The sequence below is a fragment of the Schistocerca gregaria genome, chromosome 1 (genome assembly GCF_023897955.1).
Source record: "Schistocerca gregaria isolate iqSchGreg1 chromosome 1, iqSchGreg1.2, whole genome shotgun sequence".
Lineage (NCBI taxonomy): Eukaryota > Metazoa > Arthropoda > Insecta > Orthoptera > Acrididae > Schistocerca > Schistocerca gregaria.
In genome coordinates this window covers 240,860,841-240,883,905 of record NC_064920.1, presented here as the reverse complement: position 1 = coordinate 240,883,905, position 23,065 = coordinate 240,860,841, and the positions used below count along the sequence as shown (strand labels likewise).

Sequence of the window (23,065 nt, the reverse complement as noted above, 5' to 3'; positions counted from 1 at the left end):
CATTTTACGGGTTATGAAAGCAGCCAATGTGAAATGTATTGATTTTTTGTACGAGACTTCACATGATGCCGCAAACTGCAAGTATTTATGTCTAATAGTTTTTTATTGCAAAAATCAAACAATGGAAAGTCCAGGATGAAATGTAGAGATACCAGAAAAGGAAAGTTGCTACTCACCATTTAGTGGAGATGCTGAGGCGCGAACGCACAAAAAAAAGATTCACACAATTATAGATTTCGGCCATTAAGGCCTTTGTGAGCAGTAGACACACATAAACACACACGCACACACACACTCGCGCAAACGCAACTCTCACACATGTCTCCAGTCTCAGAGAACTGAAACCACACTGTGAGCAGCAGCACCAGTGCCTAATGGGAGAGGCGAGTGGGTGGGGGAAAGGATGAGCCTGGGGTGGGGAGGGGGAGGGATAGTATGGTAGGAGTGGCAGACAGTGAAGTGTTGCAGTTTAGACGGAGGGCAGGAGAGAAGGTGCAGAGGGGGAAGGGTTAGTAGCGGAAAGAAGAGAAATGAAAAGAAATTAAAAGACTGGGTGAGGCGGTGAAATGACGGCTGTATAGTGCTGAAATGGGAACAAGAAGGGGGCTGGATGGGTGAGGACAGACATTAATAAAGGCTGAGACCAGGAGGGTTATGGGAACATATGATGTATTGCAGGGAAATTTCCCACCTGTGCAATTCAGAAAAGCTGGTGATGGTGGGAAGGATCCATATGGTACAGGCTGTGAAGCAGTCATTGAGATGAGGGATATCATGTTTGGTAGTGTGTTCAGCAACGGGGTGGTCGACTTGTTTATTGGCCACAGTTTGTTGGTGGTCATTCATGTGGACAGACAGCTTGTTGGTTGTCATGCCTACATAGAATGCAGCACAATGGTTGCAGCTTAGCTTGTAAATCACATGACTGGTTTCACAGGTAGCCCTGCCTTTGATGGGATAGGTGATGTTAGTGACCGCACTGGAGAAGCTGGTGATAGAAGGATGTATTGGATAGGTCTTGCATCTAGTTCTATTACAGGGGTATTAGCTCTGAGGTAAGAGACTGGGAGCAGGAGTTGTGTAAGGATGGACGAGTATATTGTGTAGGTTCGGTGAATGGCGGAATATCACGGTAGGAGGGGTGGGAAGGATAGTGAGTAGGACATTTCTCATTTCAGGGCACAATGAGAGGTAATCGAAACCCTGGCGGAGAGTGTAATTTAGTTGCTCCAATCCCAGATGGTACTGAGTTACGAGGGGAATTCTCTTCTGTGGCCAGACTGTGGGACTTTGGCAGGTGGAAGAAGGTCTTACTGAGCTCAATAGTGTGCTGTGAGAGGTATACTTTTGGATGATGGTTATTCAAAAATTCCAGTGCTAGGACTGCACAGTACCCCTTAGTGATGTGGGGCAATACTTCCATATATTCCCGAAAATTTCTTACTCCAATACAGATACTGAACAATGTTGACCACAAAAATGCCACATTATTGTCCCCTACTTCATGTAGCCTATACGCTGTGGAGAATTTAGCCCAGACTAGTTACCATCACATAAGCTCTTGTGTCCATTAACACTTGTGATCCTTCCTGTTCATCATGCCCACCAAGCAACACATTGCCTTGCATATCCCTTTTTTTTTAATACTATACAATCCTGTGCCTGATACCCTACCACCCTGCACTCACAGCACTGCAGTTGGTGGCATTGTTTCTGAATGTAGCTCGCACATCCACACCTTTAGCACTTTACTTCTGAGGAAAAAAACATTACATTTATCCTACACCTGTGTCTCTGTATCTACTTCCTCCAGCTGTGTAGTGATCTTAATGGCAGCAGCCATAACCTTTGGATTCTACATCCACACCCCCGTTGCCATATTGGCTGGTAGTTCTCTTAAAAACACATCTAGCTGCTGGACGTTCTACCTATTGCAGAATAATTTTCTCAACTTCCTCATACTGTATTAATTCATACATTTGCACAATGATTTCCCTAATTCTATCCGAGAATGTTTCCACAGACGCGTTTCGCCTCTGGGACATTCATTAAGTTGAAAACTGAGGAATCTAGCACTGTCCTACTTGAGGTAGCACTGGTAGAGTATTCTTGAGATTTTGGAATGTGTGCGCCTTATCTCATGACACATAATGTACGTTTTCACCTCGCCAACCAACCGTAATTTGGCCATGAGTAAACGTACATCAGCTGGTCAGCCATCCTGGACATCAACAGCTTCCAGATTGTCGCTAAATACTGATATGTGCTTAGTCGCTTTACCCATAAAAGGAGCAAGAAGACTAACTGCAGTTGCATCCATTAATTAAAACATAGAAGGCCAGTAGTTCACCACCATGGTCAGTGTACCAGTGAAGTGGTGAGTGGTTGCCTGGTAGATGTCTGATGTACCATGCTGTTGAATTGCACGTTGCAGCTGGAGATGTGGTCCTGGCTCCAGCCGCAGATGTCAGTAACATCTCCATATACCACTTATAGAAGCTGGCCTCTACAATGGGTGGTGGAACTAGGTTGGCAGTGGCCAGGAAGCCAGGAATTCACCATCTTGGGCAGAGTACCAGTGATGCAGTGAATGGATATCTGACGTATTGTCATGAAAACATCACTGTTAAAACTTTTAATAATTGCTCAACAAACTGTTCTAGTTGTGACAATATTCATAGAACCCAGTACTTCCATGATGTAAGCTCTAAGCAGCCTGCAAAGAGGTGTGCCCTCAAGAGCATCGCTGGGCATGTGGCCAGTGGGGTAACGATGGAAGTGACTCAGCAGGGATTCTGACTACAGCTTGCCTGCACGGGCAGTGGTGGCTGAGCAGCTGAACAGGTCCGGGCCAGGTATGCCACAGCTGGCCCACCAGATGGAGGGTGCATAGCCCACAACATTCGACTCAGCATGAAGAGCAGGGTCACAACAACAAGCAGCAGAGTCTTGAGATGGTGACTTGTTAGTCCATGAAGATTCATAGACTCTTAGAGCATTGTAGATCCCCCCATTGGAGCTGGTGGCTGGCGGACAGTAATGCCTCTGTCTGGAAATGAGAAACAGTTGTTTGGACGTGACCCTTGGAGGCAAGTTGCTCTGTCTTTCTGTTGCAGCTATGTTATTATGCCTCTGGTGCCTCTGCTAGGCTGTAGCATGTGGTAACCTCCTCAATGCCTCAGAGGCAATATTGCCATATCAGCAGTTAGCCCCCAATGTAACTTCACCTGGACAGTCTGAACCAATCCGCTTCCACAGCCTCTTGCATTAGCCTTCGATGTTGTCTTACTTCTACCCAGCTGTGCCTCATTTGTATCTGCATTAGTACTTCTTCTGGTACTGCTAACTGATCCCCCCGCCCTCCTCCAATCCCTATTACATTCGGGATGGCGCATGGGAAGAATGACTGTCGATAAATCTCTGAATTAGTTATAATTTCTTTAAGTTTCTCGTTGTGGTCTTTTTGCGAAACATATGTTGGAGGAAGTTGTCTGATTCTTCCCAGAAAGTACTTTCTTGAAATTTCAGTAGTAAACCTCTCCATGATGCACAATGTCTCTTTTGTAGCAACTGCCACAGGAGTTTGTTGAGTTTCACTGTACTGCTCTCGCGCCGACCTTTCGATCCCATGATGGAACGCGCTCCTCTTTATTGGATCTTCTCTATCTCTTTTGTCAGTCTTAATTGGTAAGAATCCCAGAATGATAAACAACACTCAAGAAGACATAGGACAAGCGTCTTGTAAGCCACTTCTTTAGTGGATTAATTAAATTCCTTTAGGAGACTTCCTATGAATCATAATCTCGCATCTACTTTTCCTACTAAATATTTTATGTTATTATTCCACTAAAGGGTTTCAGATTGATATTCCTAGTATTTTACAGAGGTTACTGTTTCCAGCAATTTGTCATCAACAATTTAGTGGAACAGTAGTGGATTTCTTTTCCTATGGATGCACAAATAGTTTCATTTATTTCCGTTCAGGATCAACTACTATTCGCTGTACCATTCATCTCTCCTCTGTAGATCCATCTGCAAGCCGTTACTGTGTTCTTATGGACAACCATATCATCTTGAACAGCCTTGAATATTTCCAGCGCATTCTACTACGTCATTCACATACATTCTAAGTAGCTTATCAATGCGGGTTCTGGCTGTAATAATGATATTATATCATGGTTACTGCTAAATACTTCTGGTGTCAGGTTACACACTTGGACGACTTATATTCATGGTCACTTCGCACTTCCCTCCTCCCAGGGAACCACCAGCAACTGATCAAGGTAATCCAAAGGAAACCCCACCCACTGCCCTCTATTCTGCACATACCTGATAACAACTGAATCACCACCACGTCTTTGTAAGTCCTGCGAGCATGTCAAGTGAATGCTACCATCTCTGTGAGAAGCGCCTCATATCTGTGATTTGAGTATGAGTATGTGGAGCCAGTAGCCCAGGGGAGTACGAGATTCCCCTCCCCACCCTCCAATGACGAATCTCCATTACAACATCCCAACCAGAGAGGCTGCTCTGCGACCAGTAATGAAACTTTATCTGTTATCTCTGTAGGGCCCATACATGGGTGGCATTGTAATGGTAGGAAGGTGGTGTTTGATTAGACAGTCAAGGTGTCACCTGTTTAAGATTCCATGCAGTCGGTGGATGCAGGCACCCATAAAACATTCTAAAATTATTTTGTTACATGGATGATGTATTCTGTTGAACGCGTCTGTGAACTGCTGGATTTATTGTTCCTTGTGCTATAACTCCAGTACAATAAAATCATCTTACATCTTAAAGACAAACGAATCAGCCTTTCTCTTTTGGAAGGGATGCGCTTACGACTGCAGTAATGTTTGAAAACCCGAAACGTTTTATGAAAGTGATAAACAGCTATAGATTAGACTGAGAATAACAGGGAATGTGATGAAGAGCAAGGTTACGCATCCATCATTAGAAATTAACTGTCTGATACACAAACAGCATGTACCTCGAACTAGGAGTGATGTTTCACCTGATGTTGACCAGCCACGGTCGACTTAATCTATAGTTATTTATCACTTGCATACCGTGTTTTGGGGATTTTCAGTTGCTCTGGTGAAGGACGGACAACAGATAACCATTTACTAACCATAAGTTTAATTATTCTCAAGAAGGGGTGTGACGGATTTAGTGATTCTCATTGTATGGTGGAAGAGAAATTCACTGGGAGAGTGAAATTCAAGAAGCTTACGGGGACAAAGGAGAACGAGTTGCTAGATTGCAAACTAGCGCTTGCAACTATATCCCCAACCTCACAAACTGCTATGTGTGTATTATAAGTTGACCATGACTTCACTTCCACTCATGACTCCAAAACAAAATTAGTATCTCTGTTGACATTATGGTTAAAAAATCGTGTAATGTGGTGATATGGTACGTGATGTTTCGATTTGTGTGTGTGTGTGTGTGTGTGTGTGTGTTTATGTGTGTGTGTGTGTGAGAGAGAGAGAGAGAGAGAGAGGGAGAGAGAGAGAGAGAGAGAGAGAGAGAGAGAGAGAGAGAGAGAGAGTGTTCCTCTACCGCTACCATAGATAATTTATATCTGGGAGCGTGTCACAGCTCTACAATGTCACGCGAATGTCAGTCTTCTGTTACAAAATACCCATGATTATCCACTATGACCAATCTAATCTATAATTATTTATCACTTACAAATCACAGTTTGGGAAATGATTCGATGTGTTTTTCGATGTGTGTTGTATCAAAAGATACGCCAGGTTACATGATCTACTCGTCAGCCTGATGCTCATACCAAATTGTATATAGATTTGGTGTCCTCCTCCGTAGTTGAGTGGTCAGCACAGCAGAACGCCACGCGAGGGGCCCGGGGTCGATTCCCAACTGGGTCGGAGATTTTCTACACTCAGAGACTGGGTGTTGGGTTGCCCTCATAATCATTTCATTCTCATCGACACACAGGTCATCGAAGTAGTGTCAGCTAAAAAGACTTACACCAGGCAACCGGTCTGCCCAACGGGAGTCCCCAGCCACACGCACATTTCACAATAAATTTGGTGTATAATTATCTTAAACGTATGTTCCCTAGACAAATTACCCTCCAGAGTGCTAGCTATAAGATGAAATCATCATGCAAGGATTATGGGCACTTTCCAAACGAACTGTCGCATTTAACACCACAGAAGAGAATGAAAAAAACCCTAGTAGTATCCTTTCTACAGACGTGTTCTCTCAACAGCATTAGACTCTGAATTTGATTAATATTAGACAAATTTGTGCTTTGTCTTCAATGATAACGTGGTAGACAGGACACTGTCGGGGCTCTGACGATAGCTGAGATCCAGAAAGACAAGTATTCCCGGTAAAATCTTAACGCCCAATAATTTACACCTGCTGGTTTTACTGTATCGAGTACATGCTGGAATGTATATGTTACTAAATACGGCATTCTTTTGAACACAGGTTATCAACGTATTTTTGTTAATAAGCCTGTATGGGTAAGTCGAGCAGCTCACAGACGTGCTCAACGATCTACATCAGCAATGTAATAAAACTTTTTTTAGTACATTTTATGGGTTCATGCGAATGCTGGTTGCCTTGCGTCTTTGGCAGGTGAGTCATTGCCCATCTATTCAAGCACCGTCTTCCTGTGATTACGGACAATGGCCCTGCGTGGCACCTACGGAACCCCGATGAGCAGTAAAGACGTGTCTGGAGGTGCCCAGAACAATAGTGGGATACACACTGACTGTCGCCCGCCATTCCACCCCACAACTAGGGAGTGACGTTCTGGTGTGTTATTTCTTTTCATAGCAGGACCCCTTTGGTTGTCATCCGCGCCACGGTTACAGCACGCGGTACGTCGACGATATTCCCCTGTCTTGTTGCGGCTCCATGGCAAATCAATCTGGGTTTACATTATACTGCTTGTTTCGTGCTTTCCAAACCCTAACTTGGCCAGAAAGGTCGCCGGATCTTTCCCCAACTCAGAACTTTTGGAACACTATGGGCAAGGTCCTCCAAGTACATCGGGATTTTGAAGATCTAACACGTCAATAGAACATAATTTGACACGACATGCCTAAAGAGGACACCCAATAGTCAATGCCAAGTCGAAAAACTGCTTGCATAGCGGCCACATATGGACCAATGCATAATTGACTTGCTCAATTTATGAATCTATTTCTAATAAATCATTCAATTTTTCTGAAATTTTAATAATTTGTTTGTATGGGTGCATCGCATCTCCCGATTTCCGTCCCTTTATTATAATTCCTTCGTGGTCAGTCTTTTTTTCTCTTAGTGTATTTTCTATTAATCTAGAAAAGTTATAAAATCCAGTTTTTGAAGAATGGTAATGTGGTCGCCGCCACCTAGCCCTCAGCAGGAGCAACGTAACCAACTGGTGCATAAGAAAAAATGTAATCTGTGTCAAATGTAGAACTGTTTGAGGAAGTTTAACGACTTCACGAAAGCTGCCCTATGTTTAACTTTCTCATTAAGTGCGTGAATAATACACTACTGGCCATTTAAATTGCTACACCAAGAAGAAATGCAGATGATAAACGGGTATTCATAGGACAAATATATTATACTAGAACTGACATGTGATTATATTTTCACGCAATTTGGGTGCATAGATCATGAGAAATCAGTACCCAGAACAACCACATCTGGTCGTAATAACGGCCTTGATACGCCTGGGCATTGAGTCAAACAGAACTTGGATGGTGTGTACAGGTACAGCTGCCCATGCAGCTTCAACCCTATACCACAATTCATCAAGAGTAGTGACTGGCCTATTGTGACGAGCCAGTTGCTCGGCCACCATTGACCAGACGTTTTCAATTGGCGAGAGATCTGGTGAATATGCTGGCCAAGGCAGCAGTTGAACATTTTCTGTATCCAGAGAGGCCCGTATAGGACCTGCAACATGCGGTCGTGCATTATCCTGCTGAAATGTAAGTTTTCGCAGGGATCGAACGAAGGGTAGAGCCACGGGTCGTAACACATCTGAAATGTAACGTCCACTGTTCAAAGCGCCGTCATTGCGAACAAGACGGTTGGGTTGTTTTGGGGGGAAGAGACCACAAACAGCGAGGTCATCGATCTGATCGGATTAGGGAAAGACGGGGAAGGAAGGCGGCCGTGCCCTTTCAAAGGAACCATCGCGGCATTTGCCTGAAGCGATTTAGGAAAATCACGGAAAACCTAAATCAGGATGGCCGGACGCGGGATTGAACCGTCGTCCTCCCGAATGCGAGTTCAGTGTGCGAACAAGAGGTGACCGAGACGTGTAACTAGTGGCACCCCATACCACCACGCCGGGTGATACGCCAGTATGGCGATGACGAATACACGCTTCCAATGTGCGTTCACCGCGATGTCGCCAAACACGGATGCGACCATGATGATGCTGTAACAGAACTTGGATTCATCTGAAAAAATGACGTTTTGCCATTCGTGCACCCAGGTTCATCGTTGAGTACACCATCGCAGGCGCTCCTGTCTGTGATGCAGCGTCGAGAGTAACCGCAGCCATGGTCTCCGAGCTGATAGTCCATGCTGCTGGAAACGTAGTCGAACTGTTCGTGCAGATGGTTGTTGTCTTGCAAACGCCCCCATCTGTTGACTCAGGGATCGGGACGTGGCTGCACGATCCGTTACGGCCATGCGGATAAGATGCCTGTCTGCTAGTGATACGAGGCCGTTGGGATCCAGCACAGCGTTCCGTATTAACCTCCTGAAGCCACCGATTCCATATTCTGCTTACAGTCATTAGATCTAGACCAACGTGAGCAGCAATGTCGCTATACGATAAACCGCAATCGCGATAGGCTACAATCCGATCTTTATCAAAGATGGAAACGTGATGGTACGCATTTCTCCTCCTTACAGGAGGCATCACAAAACGTATCACCAGGCAACGCCGGTCAACTGCTGTTTGTATATGAGTAATTGGTTGGAAACTTTCCTCGTGATAGCACGTTGTAGGTGTCGCCACCGTCGCCAACCTTGTGTGAATGCTCTGAAAAGCTAATCATTTGCACATCACAGCATCTTCTTCCTGTCGGTTAAATTTCGCGTTTGTAGCACGTCATCTTCGTGGTGTAGCAATTTTAATGGCCGGTAGTGTATAATTATCGTGATTACAAGAGGCAGTGACGAATTATCAGGCATCGCCTCTAAAAAATGTCGTTGTGTATTTAGTGTTTTGTTTGTTCTCAGGTAAATGTCCTGGTACACATTTAAATACCCGCGCTACAGTGCCGCAGCAGATCGCAACAGGAGCTGCAATACCGTAGGGTAGGAATATCTATGTGCATCAGGACCACAGAAATGTACCTGCGAACTGACAAAATTGATTGCGTAACTTTATATTATCGAAGTGATAATTAAGACTTTATGACTACACCTGGAACACATGGGTGAGCACGACTAGATTACATAGATCGAGCTGTAGTTTTGGTACCTGACGGGTGGCCAAGGAGTCGCCACTGCCTCCGCCACTTCCTCCTCTTCTTCTTCATTCTCGCTCTCTTCTTCGCGAAGAGGTGTCGGAGGCACGTACTCGGGAGGCGACGTGGTGGCGGTCTGGAAGGCGGGCGACATGCAGCTCGTCGTGTCGCAGCGGATGGCCACCCTGTCCATGCACCACGGCGACAGCCTGCCTGTCGTGTCGTACCTAAGGCAGCACGAAAATCCCGCAGTCTCGTCGTCAGCAGCTGGACACATCCAACAATGCCATGATGCTATCATTAACACGGAAAAGCTATTAGGATCCTACAGGTTATCCTGAAACGTCTTTCCCAGAGAAACTGACGTCGTTTGGAACTGGTGACGAGCACCCGTGTCCCAAACATCTGTGACGTTTGATTTTTTCATCGTATTTAACTATCTTATCCAGAGTCATCCTGGCTACGGTGAGAGACCAATTATCGATGTTGTTTTTGTTTTGGTCTTCAGTCCTGAGACTGGTTTGATGCAGCTCACCATGCTAGTCTATCCTGTGCAAGCTTCATCATCTCCCAGTATTTACTGCAACCTACATCCTTCTGAATCTGCTTAGTGTATTCATCTTTTGGTCTCCCTCTATGATTTTTACCCTCCACGCTGCCCTCCAGTACTAAATTGGTGATCCGTTGATGTCTCAGAACATCTCCTACCAACGGATCCCTTCTTCTAGTCAAGTTGTGCCACAAACGACTCTTCTCCCCAATTCTATTCAATACCTGCTCATTAGTTATGTGATCTATCCATCTAATCTTCAGAATTCTTCTGTAGCACCACATTTCGAAAGCTTCTATTCTCTTCTTGTCCAAACTATGTATCGTCCATGTTTCACTTCCATACATGGCTACACTCCATACAAATACTTTCAGAAACGACTTCCTGACACCAAAATCTATACTCGATGTTAACAAATATCTCCTCTTCAGAAACGCTTTCCTTGCCATTGGCAGTCGACATTTTATATCCTCTCTACTTCGACCATCATCAGTTATTTTGATCCCCAAATAGCAAAACTCCTTTACTACTTTAAGTGTCTCATTTCCTAATCTAATTCCCTCAGCATCACCCGACTTAATTCGACTATATTCCATTATCCTCGTTTTGCTTTTGTTGATGGTCATCTTATACCCTCCTTTCAAGACAGTGTCCATTCCTTACAACTGCTCTTCCAAGTCCTTTGCTGTCTCTGACAGAATTACAATGTTATCGGCGAAACTCAAAGTATTTGTTTCTTCTCCATGGGTTTTAATACCTATTCCGAATTTTTCTTTTGTTTTCTTTACTGCTTGCTCAATATACAGATTGAATAGCATTTGGGAGAGGCTACAACACTGTCTCACTCCCTTCCCAACTACTGCTTCCCTTTCATGTCCCTCAACTCTTATAACTGCCATCTGGTTTCCGTACAAATTGTAAATAGCCTTTCGCTCCCCGTATTTTACCCCTGCCACCTTAAGAATTTGAAAGAGAGTATTCCAGTCAACATTGTCAAAACCTTTCTCTAAGTCTGCAAATGCTAGGAACGTAGGTTTGCCTTTCCTTAATCTTTCTTCTTAGATAAGTCGTAGGGTCAGTATTGCCTCACGTGTTCCAACATTTCTCCGGAATCCAAACTGATCTTCGGCGAGGTCGGCTTCTACCAGTTTTTCCATTCGTCTGTATAGAATTCGCGTTAGTATTTTGCAGCTGTGACTTATTAAACTGATAGTTCGGTAATTTCCACATCTGTCAACACCTGCTTTCTTTGGGATTGTAATTATTATATTCTTCTTTAAGTCTGAGGGTATTTCGCCTGCCTCATACATCTTGCTCACCAGATGGTAGAGTTTTGTCAGGACTGGCTCTCCCAAGGCCTTCAGTAGCTCTAATGCAATATTGGAATACTAGTTATCGATACCATTATTAAAATGTCTATATCAGTAGCTCAATTCCAGCGGCTGCAATATCGCTGCTGTTCTAGAAGGTCTGGTAGATACGGATAAGCGACAACTGCGGGGACATCCTCTGGAGACGGAAAACGAATTCCAGTCGCGAGAGGTTTCAGTTAAACGAAAGTTTAATTCTGATCTGTATTGTGTTCAAAAGTGAAAATCAAAAGTATATGATTGGAGTTTGTGATTAAATATTCAAAGAAAGTAATTTTGTGAGGAAGAAGTGTGTAAAATCATACGTGTTAAGCATGTTTGTAAGATCGTGGAGGATAACGTGAGTTTCTTAGTCGAACACGTGTTAAGAGTATTGCAGCACTCTATGTTTGACCAGTCAGGATTCGTCCAGTCCATATGCTTGTACACAGAGGAAACATTCTGTGGCAAGAGTGGTTTATATTTGCTCTTCCTTTGGCCTTAAATTTTGTAATAGTGAATCAAGTGGGAAAATGTTAATGGGGTGATGTTGAGAATCATACAAGAAATTGCCACACAATGCAGAAAGAGTTCGTATTTAGAACACAGGTTCTAACCGGTTCGTTATGTTCTTAGGTGTCTGACCTACTTTTTGCGTCACTCGATGCAGAGATAATTAAAACTATCATTGACAGCAAACCTCCATAACTTTTCACAGTTTTTTTACGCTGTCTTCGACTGAAGAAAGCTAAATTTCTAAGTTTTTGAATGAGATGGCATGATATTGTTTATTGTTAGTGTGCCGACCCCCCCCCCCCCCCCATTTATATTCCTTTCATCAAATATTAGCAATTGTGAATCACATTGTTAGTAAAAGGAATGTTAGAAAAGTTTAATAATTCTCGTGATTTTCCAGAGGCAGTCCCCACTCTGATTGCTGGCTGCGCTCTCTCCCCACTCATATCTAGGAGAGACAACTCTTGAAGAACTCGCAGCTTAAAAGAGCCATACCCGGCAACGGAAGTGTGCAAACTGAGTATCTGCACAGTGTGTCACTGCAGTCATTATGCGATTTGGAAGGGATGATAAATAAATGTGAAATCCACTATGAGTGAACAATGAGATTGTTAAGGCCGTCACATACCTCAAAGTTTTCCATCATAGAGTTATTGATAAAAATGTGGTTGAGTGTGATGTGAAAGTGAAAGGACTGGTAACTAGGATTTTCCAGTTAGAAGTTGATACTGGGAATACTTCAAGTGCAATACTTGAAGATACACAAAACAGGTTTAGATGAGTCTAGTGTCGGAAAATATCAATGTTGTGGGTACGAATCGTTACTTGTGACTTGTTTTGTTCTTGATAACACTCGAAATTATAACAGTCAAAATCACATGTGACTTCATTGTAGTATGAATGCCGTAGAACAGACTCCGCGCAGTCTAATTGTGACGGAAATCACGCCCAGAACTTATAATTTATTATTACAAAAACTGTGATTTCTGAGTCACTTGTCATTTGTAACAATTGTATCACTTCTTGCCCACCCCACTGAACAAGCTGAAGGCAAAAAGACGCTGTCTTTATCTATTAGCTTATTCTGTAATTGGATCTCTACAGAGTCCCAGAACCTGTTAAGCGGTTTTAACAACTTGGTGCCGTCATAGTTCACATACAGGGTGATCCATTGATCGTGACTGGGCCAAATATCTCACGAAATAAGCGTCAAACGAAAAAACTAAAAACAACGAAACTTGCCTAGCTTGAAGGGGGAAACCAGATGGCGCTATGGTTGGCCCGCTAGATGGCGCTACCGTAGGTCAAACGGATATCAACTGCGCTTTTAAAATAGGAACCCCCTTTTTTATCACATATTCTTGTAGTACGTGAAGAAATATGAATGTTTTAGTTGGACGACTTTTTTCGCTTTGTGATAGATGGCGCTTTGATAGTCACAAACATATGCCTCACAATTTTAGACGAACAGTAGGTAACAGTTAGGTTTTTTAAATTAAAATACAGAACGTAGGTACGTTTGAACATTTTGTTTCGGTTGTTCCAATGTGATAAATGTACCTGAGTGAACTCATCATTTCTGAGAACGCATGCTATTGCAGCGTGATTACCTGTAAATACCACATATATGCAATAAATGCTCAAAATGGTGTCGGTCAACCTCAATGCATTTGTCGTGTAACGACATTCCTCCCAACAGCGAGTATTTCGTCTTCAGTAATGTTCGCACATGCATTGACAATGCGCTGACACATGTTGTCAGGCGTTGTCGGTGGATCACGATTGCAAATATCCTTCAACTTTCTCCACAGAAAGAAATCCGGGCACGGTCAGATCCGGTGAACGTGAGAGCCATGGTATGGTGCTTCGACGAGCAACCACCTGTCATGAAATATGCTATTCAGTACCGCTTCAACCGCACGCGATCTATGTGCCAGACATCCATCATTTTGGAAGTACATCGCCATTCTGTCATGCAGTGAAACATCTTATAGTAACATCGGTAGAACATTAGGCAGGTAATCAGCATACATTACACCATTTACATTGCCATCGATAAAATGGGGGCCAATTATCCTTCCTCCCATAATGCCGCGCCATACATTAACGCGCCAAGGTCGCCGATGTTCCACTTGTCGCAGCTATCGTGGATTTTACGTTGCCCAATAGTGCATATTATGCCGGTTTCCGTTACCGCTGTTGGCGAACGTCGCTTCGTCGCTAAATAGAATGCGTGCAAAAAATCTGTCATCGTCCCGTAATTTCTCTTGTGCCCAGTGGCGAACTGTACACGACGTACAAAGTCGTCGCCATGCAATTCCTGGTGCATAGAAATATGGTATGAGTGCAATCGATGTTGACGTAACATTCTTAACACCGACATTTTTGAGATTCCCGATTCTCGCGTAATTTGTCTGCTACTGATGTGCGGATTAGCCGCGAGAGCAGCTAAAACACCTACTTGAGCACCATCATTTGTTGCAGGTCATGGTTGACGTTTCACATATGGCGAACGGTCCGGACACTTGCGTGATGTCGTCCAGGATACCGAGCAGCATACATAGCACACGCCCGTTGGGCATTTTGATTACAATAACCATACATTAACACGATATCGACCTTTTCCGCAATTGGTAAACGGTCTATTTTAACACGGGTAATGTATCACGAAGCAAATACCGTCCGCACTGGCGGAATGTTACGTGATATGACGTACTTATACGTTTGTGACTATTACAGCGCCATCTATCACAAAGTGAAAAAAGTGGTCCAATTAAAACATTCATATTTCTTTACGTGTTACACGAATATGTAATAAAAAATGGGGGTTCCTATTTTCAAAAAAACGCAGTTGTTATCCATTTGACCTATGGCAGCGCCATCTAGCGGGCCAACCATAGCGCCATCTGGTTTCCCCCTTCAAGCTAGACGAGTTTCGTTCTTTGTAGTTTTTTCATTTGATGCTTATTTCGTGTGATATTTGGCCCGGTCACTATCAATGGACCACCCTGTACACTGTATAGCCTTTGGAGATGCAGTGCTCTGTGACAGCTGACTTAATCGGTTGTTCTTCATGTATGCGACGCCTGTGTTCCTCGCACGTTTCCTCCACGGTCGGGATCGTGTGGGCTAAATATCTTTTCACGCAATGCGTGTGCGGGTGCGGTAGACTTTTCGTTTTCAGAGTCCTACGTCACTCTTAGCAGGCGTCAACAGGGCTTTCATTACGGGCGTCAGGTGAAATATTACTTAACGTTGTATTTCCGGAGCACTTTCCTAATTTTCGTTTATGTGTTACAGTCGTACGTGATAAACATCGTCGCAACAGGTTTAACTTTATTCCTCTACACGTCGTGACCTAGGCCTCTTCGGTTTTATGGCGTGCTGGGTCTGGTGGTGGTTGTAAACTTTTTTCCAGAGGAGTGTCTACAGGACTTAGAAGAATGTTTCATTAGCGGAAAAAATAAATACCACCTACAGGAAAATGAAAGATGCCTTTGGAGAAAAGAGGAGCAGCTGTATGTAGATGAAGAGCTCAAATGGGAAACCAGTAATAAGTAAAGAAGGGAAAGCTGAAAGGAGTATACATAGTGTCTGTGCAAGGGAGATGAATTTAAAGGCAATTTTATAGAATTTTATTGTAATCTTTTCAGTTTCCATCCCAAAGACTGGAGCGGGCTGTTGGAGAAATATTAAGAAAGGAAGAGGAGGTAGATGTAGATGAGATGGGAGTTATGACACTGTGAGAATAATCTGTCAAAGCACTGAAGGTCCAAAGTCGAAACAAGGCTCTTGGAAGAGATGACATTTTGTCAGAACTACTTGTAGTCCTGGAAGAGCCATCCATGAAAAACTATACAGTATGTCGTTCAAGATGTATGAGACAGGCGAAATAACCTCAGACTTCAAGAAGACTGTAATAATTCCATTTCCAAAGAAAGCAACTGCTGACAGATGTAAAAATTACCGTACCATCAGTTTAATAAGTCATGTTTGGAAAATACTAACAGAAATTCTTGACAGAAGAATGAAGAAACTGGAAGAGGTCGACCTCGGGGAAGATCAGTTTGGATTCCGGAGAAATGTAAGAACACGCGAGGCAATACTGACCCTACGACTTATCTTAGAAGACAGATTAAGAAAAGACAAACCTACATTTATAGCATTTGTGGACTTAGAGAAAGCTTTTGAGAATGTTGACTGGAATATTCTCTTTCAAATTCTAAAGGTGGAAGGGGTAAAATAGAGGGAGCGAAAGCCTATTTGCAACTTCTGTAGGAATCAGACGACGGTTACAAGAGTCGAGGGGCATTAAAGGGAAGCAGTGATTGAGGAAGAGTGTGACAGAGTAATCGTTTCTAACCGACATTATTCAATCTGTGCACTGAGCAAGCAGAAAGGAAACAAAAGAAAAATCTGTAGTAGGAATTAAAATCTAGGTCTGAGATTTGCCGGTGACATTGCAATTCTGTCAGAGACAAAAAAGGACTTGAAGAGTAGCTGGACGGAATGGACAGCGACTTGAAAGTAGGATATAAGACAAACATCTACAAAACAAGGTTAAACGAATTTAGTCGAATTAAATCAGGTGATGTTGAGAGAATTATATTAGGAAACGAGACACTTAAAGTAATAGATGAGTTTTGCTATCTGGGCACTAAATAACTGATGATGGCAGAAGTAGAGAGGAAATAAAATGTAGGCTGTCAATGCCACGAGAAGCGTTTCTGAAGAAGGCACAATTTTGTTAACATCGAATATACAATTAAGTGTTAGGAAGTCTTTTCTGTAGTATTTGTCTGGAGTGCAGCCGTGTATGGAAGTGAAACGAAGGCGATAAACAGTTTAGACAAGAAGAGAATAAAGGTATTTTTGAAAAGTGGTGCTGCAGAAGGATGCTGAATGGTAAAGGGGTAGATAGCATATGTAACGAGGAGGTGCTGAATGGAATTGGGGAGAATATATATTTGTGGTATAACGTGACTAGAAAAAGAGATCGGTTGATGGAACACATTCTGAGACATCAAGGAATCACCAGTTAAGTACTGGAGGGGTGTGTGTGTTAGGAGCGAGGGATAAAAATCGTAGAGGGAGACCGAGAGATGAATACTGTAAGAAGATTCAGAAGGATGTATGTTGCAGTAGTTATTCGGAGATGAAGAGGCTTGCACAGTATAGCATGATAGGATAGCGTGGAGAGCTGCATCAAACGATTTTACGACTCACCACCTAATTGCTGAAGGTGGGTCGTTATTGACCGCATAGCCGCTGCGATCGGTATATGGGCGCTGATAATGGCTGAATCTCCACACCAGTTCCCGCATCCGATCGCACCGTTGCCCGTGTCTCGCCACGAGGAGGCGGGCCATAGTTGATCGTGTTTTGTTTTTGCCTCTTTTATTTTGTTTTCTTTTACTTGGTTATCTTTGTTCGCTGTTTATCTTTCTTTTCTTTTCTTTATGGCAGCTTTCCCAAACCGTTTAGCAAAAATTTACATGAAGTTTAAATTTCGAAAAAGAAATACAAAAATATAGTTTAGAATGAAGAAGAGGAAAGAAGATAAGAAAGGATGAAGCTTATAGTCCCTCCACCCTAAGGAACTGAGCATGAAAGCCTTGGAATTAGTCGTCAAGCCATTGATCCTCAGTCTCATCCTTAGATTACCTTTAACTAAGAAGATCTATGCTAATCTCTAATTTCTATGCTAATTACTAAAGCTGTTACTAAGATAATTACGCTATTAACAGGTTTAAAGTGCCATGTTTGCCTGTGGCAATTGCGACGGTGCGCCGACACTGTTTACATCTATTCATGTTGAGCTTTAGTTATGTGTAATCTATTGTGATATGTGTACATTATGTTTAGACTAATGCATTTCTGTCGGTCTTGTTTCTGTCTCGGTTTTCATCCTCCACACTATGGCGTCTATGTAGGTGCTGCATCTAGGTTTGTCGTCTGTACGGTCTCTCGCGCCTGTACTCTTTATTTATGGCATTCATCTGGGATTTTTGTTCTGTCAGTACATTTAGTTCGTCCCATAATTCAGCTGTTCTGATTGCATCGTATATGTGTCGTTCAGTTTGTAAGTGTTGTATTCCTGGTGTGTTCCTGTGTTGTCTATATTTCCCGCGGAATAGGATTGTGTGTTCGGGGGTTCTCATACCTCCGCATGTACATGTACATGTGTCTCTTAGACTCACGCGGTTCAAGTGCGTGGGATAAGGTCCGTGCCCAGTCAAGAAATGCACCATGCCGCGGCTAGGATCGGCATGTTTCATTCTTAACCTTTCCGTTATATCCGGAAAAAAATGTATGTACTCTCCGTCCTTTATCACTTGTGCCCCATTCTTCTTGCCATGTATCGATTTTCCTTTGTTTGAGGTCCCGCTTGTTGTTCAGCGGAGAACCAGTTATTATATTAACCTTATCTAGTCTGCCCATCTTTAACCAGTACCGTGCGGCCCGACAACAATAGGTGATGCAGCTCCAGGCTAATTGCTAGCAGCGGAAGACAATCTGTTACATGTGGATCGTCTGAAGATAACAACAAATCATTTTGCCGAAGTATCGCAGAGTATGGCCAACGCCTCCCGGCTGAATACACAAAATATATCGTAATCATCATACACAATGAGACTCCAAAAAGACAGGATACGGTTAGTACGACTTACCTGACCTTGGGGTGCTGCTTTTGGGTTGGGGCGGGCACCTTTTCGAAGACGAGCGGCGGCAGCTTCAGGATGGTGGGCGACGGCAGAGGCCGCTGATAGGCGGGTGACAGTTTGCCCGTCGTGTCGTAGCGCACGCGCAGCCGATTCGGCAGCGGCGGCCCGGGCAGGCCTTGGAAGTACGGAGACAGCCGCCCCGTCGTGTCGTACCTGCCGCACACACACACTAGCCATGCAGCCGAGCCACTGCTGCACCAACTCGGGTCCGCGCACTGACGCGAGGGCGGAGATGGTATTCTTTCTAAACAATAACAGCACTGTCTAAAATTGTCAGTTCATATGTGTATAAGAGGTGCACTCAAAATTTCTGACAATTTGAATAATGCGCCCAAACAATCAGTAGCACAAATTTCCGCAGCTAGGGGGCCCAAGTTGTGTCTTCCAACAATTCTAACCCGTGCTGCCAACCGTAGCGGAATTCCATTGTATATAGTGGAGCTTTTGATCTTCGCGGCACAGGGGCTGAATTCTAAAGTTGTTAAAAATGTAGCGTAATTTAATTTCCCTTGACTCAAAGTAAAACCCCAGTAAATTTCCATTCCAAAGTTCAAAAATATTTAAATCAGCATTACGTTATTTTAAAACATTAGCAAGTACAGGATAATACAGGTTTAATATGTACTGTGCATGTTACGTACAGTAAATCAGCAAGAATTCATACACATTTTGATGAGAGTATGTGTTCTCGAATGTTGCCAAAGTAGCAAAAATAATACTAGCCTTCGTGCAAGGGAATGCAGCTGTTGCACGGGCTTCCTCCATCTAGACAGACGTTGAAACTAAAAGCACTTGAAACACTGACTTGTTAAGAGTACGAACAGACATGCAAAACAAGCATTATTGCTGTATTTCGTACTCAACTACGGATAAACATATCCTTAACTAGAAATAATTCAAAAGCCAAGATCGCTTAAATACTATTTACTAGATAACCGGTTTCAACGCACTAAAGGAGCCATCATCGGATGTGAATGTAGATTAACATTTATAAACCATTTGGATATAACGATACATGACACAGACCAGCTGATGTAAAATCATTGTCACAAAAAATAAAAAACAACTGCTCTCCTGGTCATTCTTTTCCATAAGATATGTAAAACCGAAGTCACAAGATAAAACTATTTGGTACATGACTACTGCTCGACTAACAACGGACGGCATCACACTCTTGTCGATCGTTGCTAGTCGAGCAGTGGTCATGTACCAAATAGTTTAATCTTGCGACTTCGCTTTTACGTATCTTATGGAAAAGAATGACCAGGAGAGCAGTTGTTTTTTTTTTAATTTTTTGTGACAATGATTTTACATCGGCTGGTCTGCCTCATGTATTGTTATCTCCAAATGGTTTGTAAATGTTAATCTACATTCAGATCCGATGATGGCTCCTTTAGTGTGTTGAAACCGGCTATCCAGTAAACATTATTTAAGCGATCTTGGCTTTTGAATTATTTCTACAACAGAGTGATCTCCCCGCTATGCACTGTGTGTTCACTGCTAAATATCCTTAAATTTGGAAGCTGTATGCGTGAGTTCTCGAACTAAGACGAACAGGTGATGGGATAGTCTGACGACAAACTGTAATGATAAGATTAGTAAACAAATAAAAAAATTAAATTCTATTCGAATCACTGAGTTGTGTAGCTTACACTTTCACTACAGTATTAATATACAAAAAGGAAGAACAACAAATAATTTCATTAAAAATTGCATTTCATTAAATATAAGTCGTTGTGACAGCTAAATGCAACAAAATATTCTGTTGACTAAAATAGGTTTATACAGTATCTATGTCCATAAAGTAGAAGATTTATCAGAATTCTGGCAGTCAGTTTTATCAAACTTTCTTTTCTCACCAATGGTGGAATAAATTAACAATAATAATAATAATAATAATAATAATAATTTAAATTTATCTGACCCTAATGTGTTAAGCATTGTTATCTCAGAATATCCTTAAGTTTAGAAAATGCACGTATCAACTCTATAACAAAGATGAACAGTTACCACAAGGAGAGCAAAATACGGCTTTATTTACAGGCTTATGTATTTCACTGACATAAAAAAAACAAAAAAAACAAACAAACAAACACCGCCAACCGGCCGCCGTGTCATCCTCAGCCCGTAGGAGTCACCGGATGGGGACACGGAGGGGTGTGCAGTTAGCACACCGCTCTCCCGGCCGTTGTCAGTTTTCGTGACAATTGTCGCTACTTCTCAGTCTCGTAGCTCCTTAATTAACTTCACAAGGGCCGAATACACCCCGCTGACCAACAACAGTCAACAGATCGGGACGATGATCCACCCAAGTGCTAGCCAGGCCCGACAGCGGTAAACTTCGGTGATCTGACGGGAACCGGCATTACCACTGCGGCAAGGTCCTTGACTGCCAGTTTAAGAATCATTAAAACATTTCACAATACAGCTAACAAAATTCCCTTGTGAATGAATGTCCTGTAACTTTGCAAGTTCAGACTCCACAAAAGAGGAAAGTATCCGTTTCATCAAACTACAACTACTATACTCATTAACAGCGACCTAGTGGATGATCCACGATTTTCATGTTCATCTCAATCATCCCTGATGTTGCTATCGTCAAATGGCTAGCTAGAAAAGTATGGAATGTACTTGTTTAGAGCTTAAGTTCTTTTTAGCCTATGTGTCGTCGGTAATTTGTTTAGGCTACATAATAAACCGTATTTGATACTGTGGCGGAATGTAGTGGAATTTGAGTGCGCTCGTAGCGGAAATAACTTATTTAGGCGGGCAACAATAATTCTAACTGCAAGTCTGCCACATGGCATCATTGTGACTGCATCGGTGTGAACGCTTTTGATGATTTCTCTACACCATGTTCTACTGTGACTGCGAATTTCGAAACAGCTAACTCGAAGAAACGTGGGATATGCTTTCATTTCTGTTTTAACCTCCGGAAAACTGCAGCTGAAACCTACCACGTGCTAAGGGAGGCTTTTGCTGAGCAAGCTTTGAGAGAAGAACATTTGAGTGGACTGAGCAATTTAAAGACGGTCAGTAGTTTTTGGTGGATCACACACACTTGCACCGACCTTCATCATCCGTAATTTCGGAGACCAATGCGAAAGTGCGTGAAGCGGTCTACAAAGACAGAAGGTAGACAGTCCATGAGGTTTGTGAAATAATTGGAATTTTGTATGGGACATGTCAATGCAAATTAGCTGACGATCTCAACATGAAATAAATTGCAGCGAAATATGTTCCTCGTCTTTTGAACACCGACCAACGATACCATCGGAGTGAGGTGTGCACTGTACTGCAAACAACAGTTTCAGATGGTCGAAATTTTCTGTCCAGAGTCAAACTGCCAATGAATCGTGGGTGTACGGTTATGACCCTAAAACTAAACAGCAATTTTCTCACTGGAAGACACCATCCTCTCCAAGCCCAAAATAATGCGCCACGTTTGCAGTCCACCTTGTTTTCCGCTCATACAACTGCTCAAAAGAAATTTATTTCATATGGTGAGACACACATATGGAAGTTCTGCTGCGATCTTCTGAGGAGACAGAGCCAAGTGTTATATGTAAACGGTCTGAGAAATGGGAGAACGAAGTTTGATTCCTCTGTCATGGCAATGTACCTGGGCACACGTTGCTTATTGTGGGAGAATTTCTGTCAAAAAACAACGTGAAAACTGTTCCCCGCCCACGGTATCCGCCTGACCAAGCGCCCTGCGATTTCTTCCCCTTCCCGAAAATGAAACTGACATTGAAAGGGCGGTGTTTTGACTGCATAGAAAATATCATAGGAACTTGCAATTAAATTCCGTACCTATGAGGATCACCTCAGTTGTGAGACTGACTTCCTGTCAGAAAGATCACAGTTTATAACAACTGACGGATAATCATCTAGTGAAACTGAAGTTGTATCTGCGTCAACGAAGGAAATGTTATAGGCCCTATGCTGTTTCTAAACTGTATAAATGATTTAGAACGCAATCTGAGTAGCCCGCTAACACTGTTTGCAGATGACTATGTCATTTACCCTGTACTAAAGTCACCAAAAGATCCAAAACAATTACAAAATGCTTTAGACAAGATATCTGCATGATGTGAAAAGTGGCAACTGACTGTAACAACAAAAAATGTGAAGTCTTTCGCATCAGCACTAAAAATGTGTTAAATTACAGTCAGAGGATAAATAACATATATCTGGAGGTTGTCGATAGAATTAAATACCCACATATTAAAGTTAATTGGAACCATCACATACAAACTGTGGAGAAGGTGAGCGAATGAATACGTTTTATTGACAAAATTCTTAGAAGATACAACAAATGTGTTAAAGACACTTCCTCCTCTACGCTTATCTGTCCTCTTCTGGAGTACTGCCGTGCGGTATGGGATCCTTATTAGATAGAACTGACGGAGAACATCGGAAAAGCCCATATAAGCGTAGTTCAATTTTGTATCTCAAAATAGTGGG

At 42.8% G+C, this 23,065-nt stretch overlaps 1 protein-coding gene across 2 annotated transcripts in view; it reads right to left on the bottom strand.

Annotated features, from left to right (window-relative positions):
* The window catches only part of LOC126338779 (uncharacterized), a 224,180-nt gene that overhangs the window by 113,466 nt on the left and 87,649 nt on the right, over positions 1 to 23,065 (bottom strand). For both annotated transcript variants that reach the window (XM_050001582.1, XM_050001583.1), the window contains exons 5-6: positions 18,545 to 18,751; positions 9,473 to 9,685 (exon numbers count right to left, since the gene is read on the bottom strand). In XM_050001582.1, the coding sequence (XP_049857539.1) occupies positions 9,473 to 9,685; positions 18,545 to 18,751 (420 nt within the window). The remainder of the gene's footprint in view (positions 1 to 9,472; positions 9,686 to 18,544; positions 18,752 to 23,065) is intronic.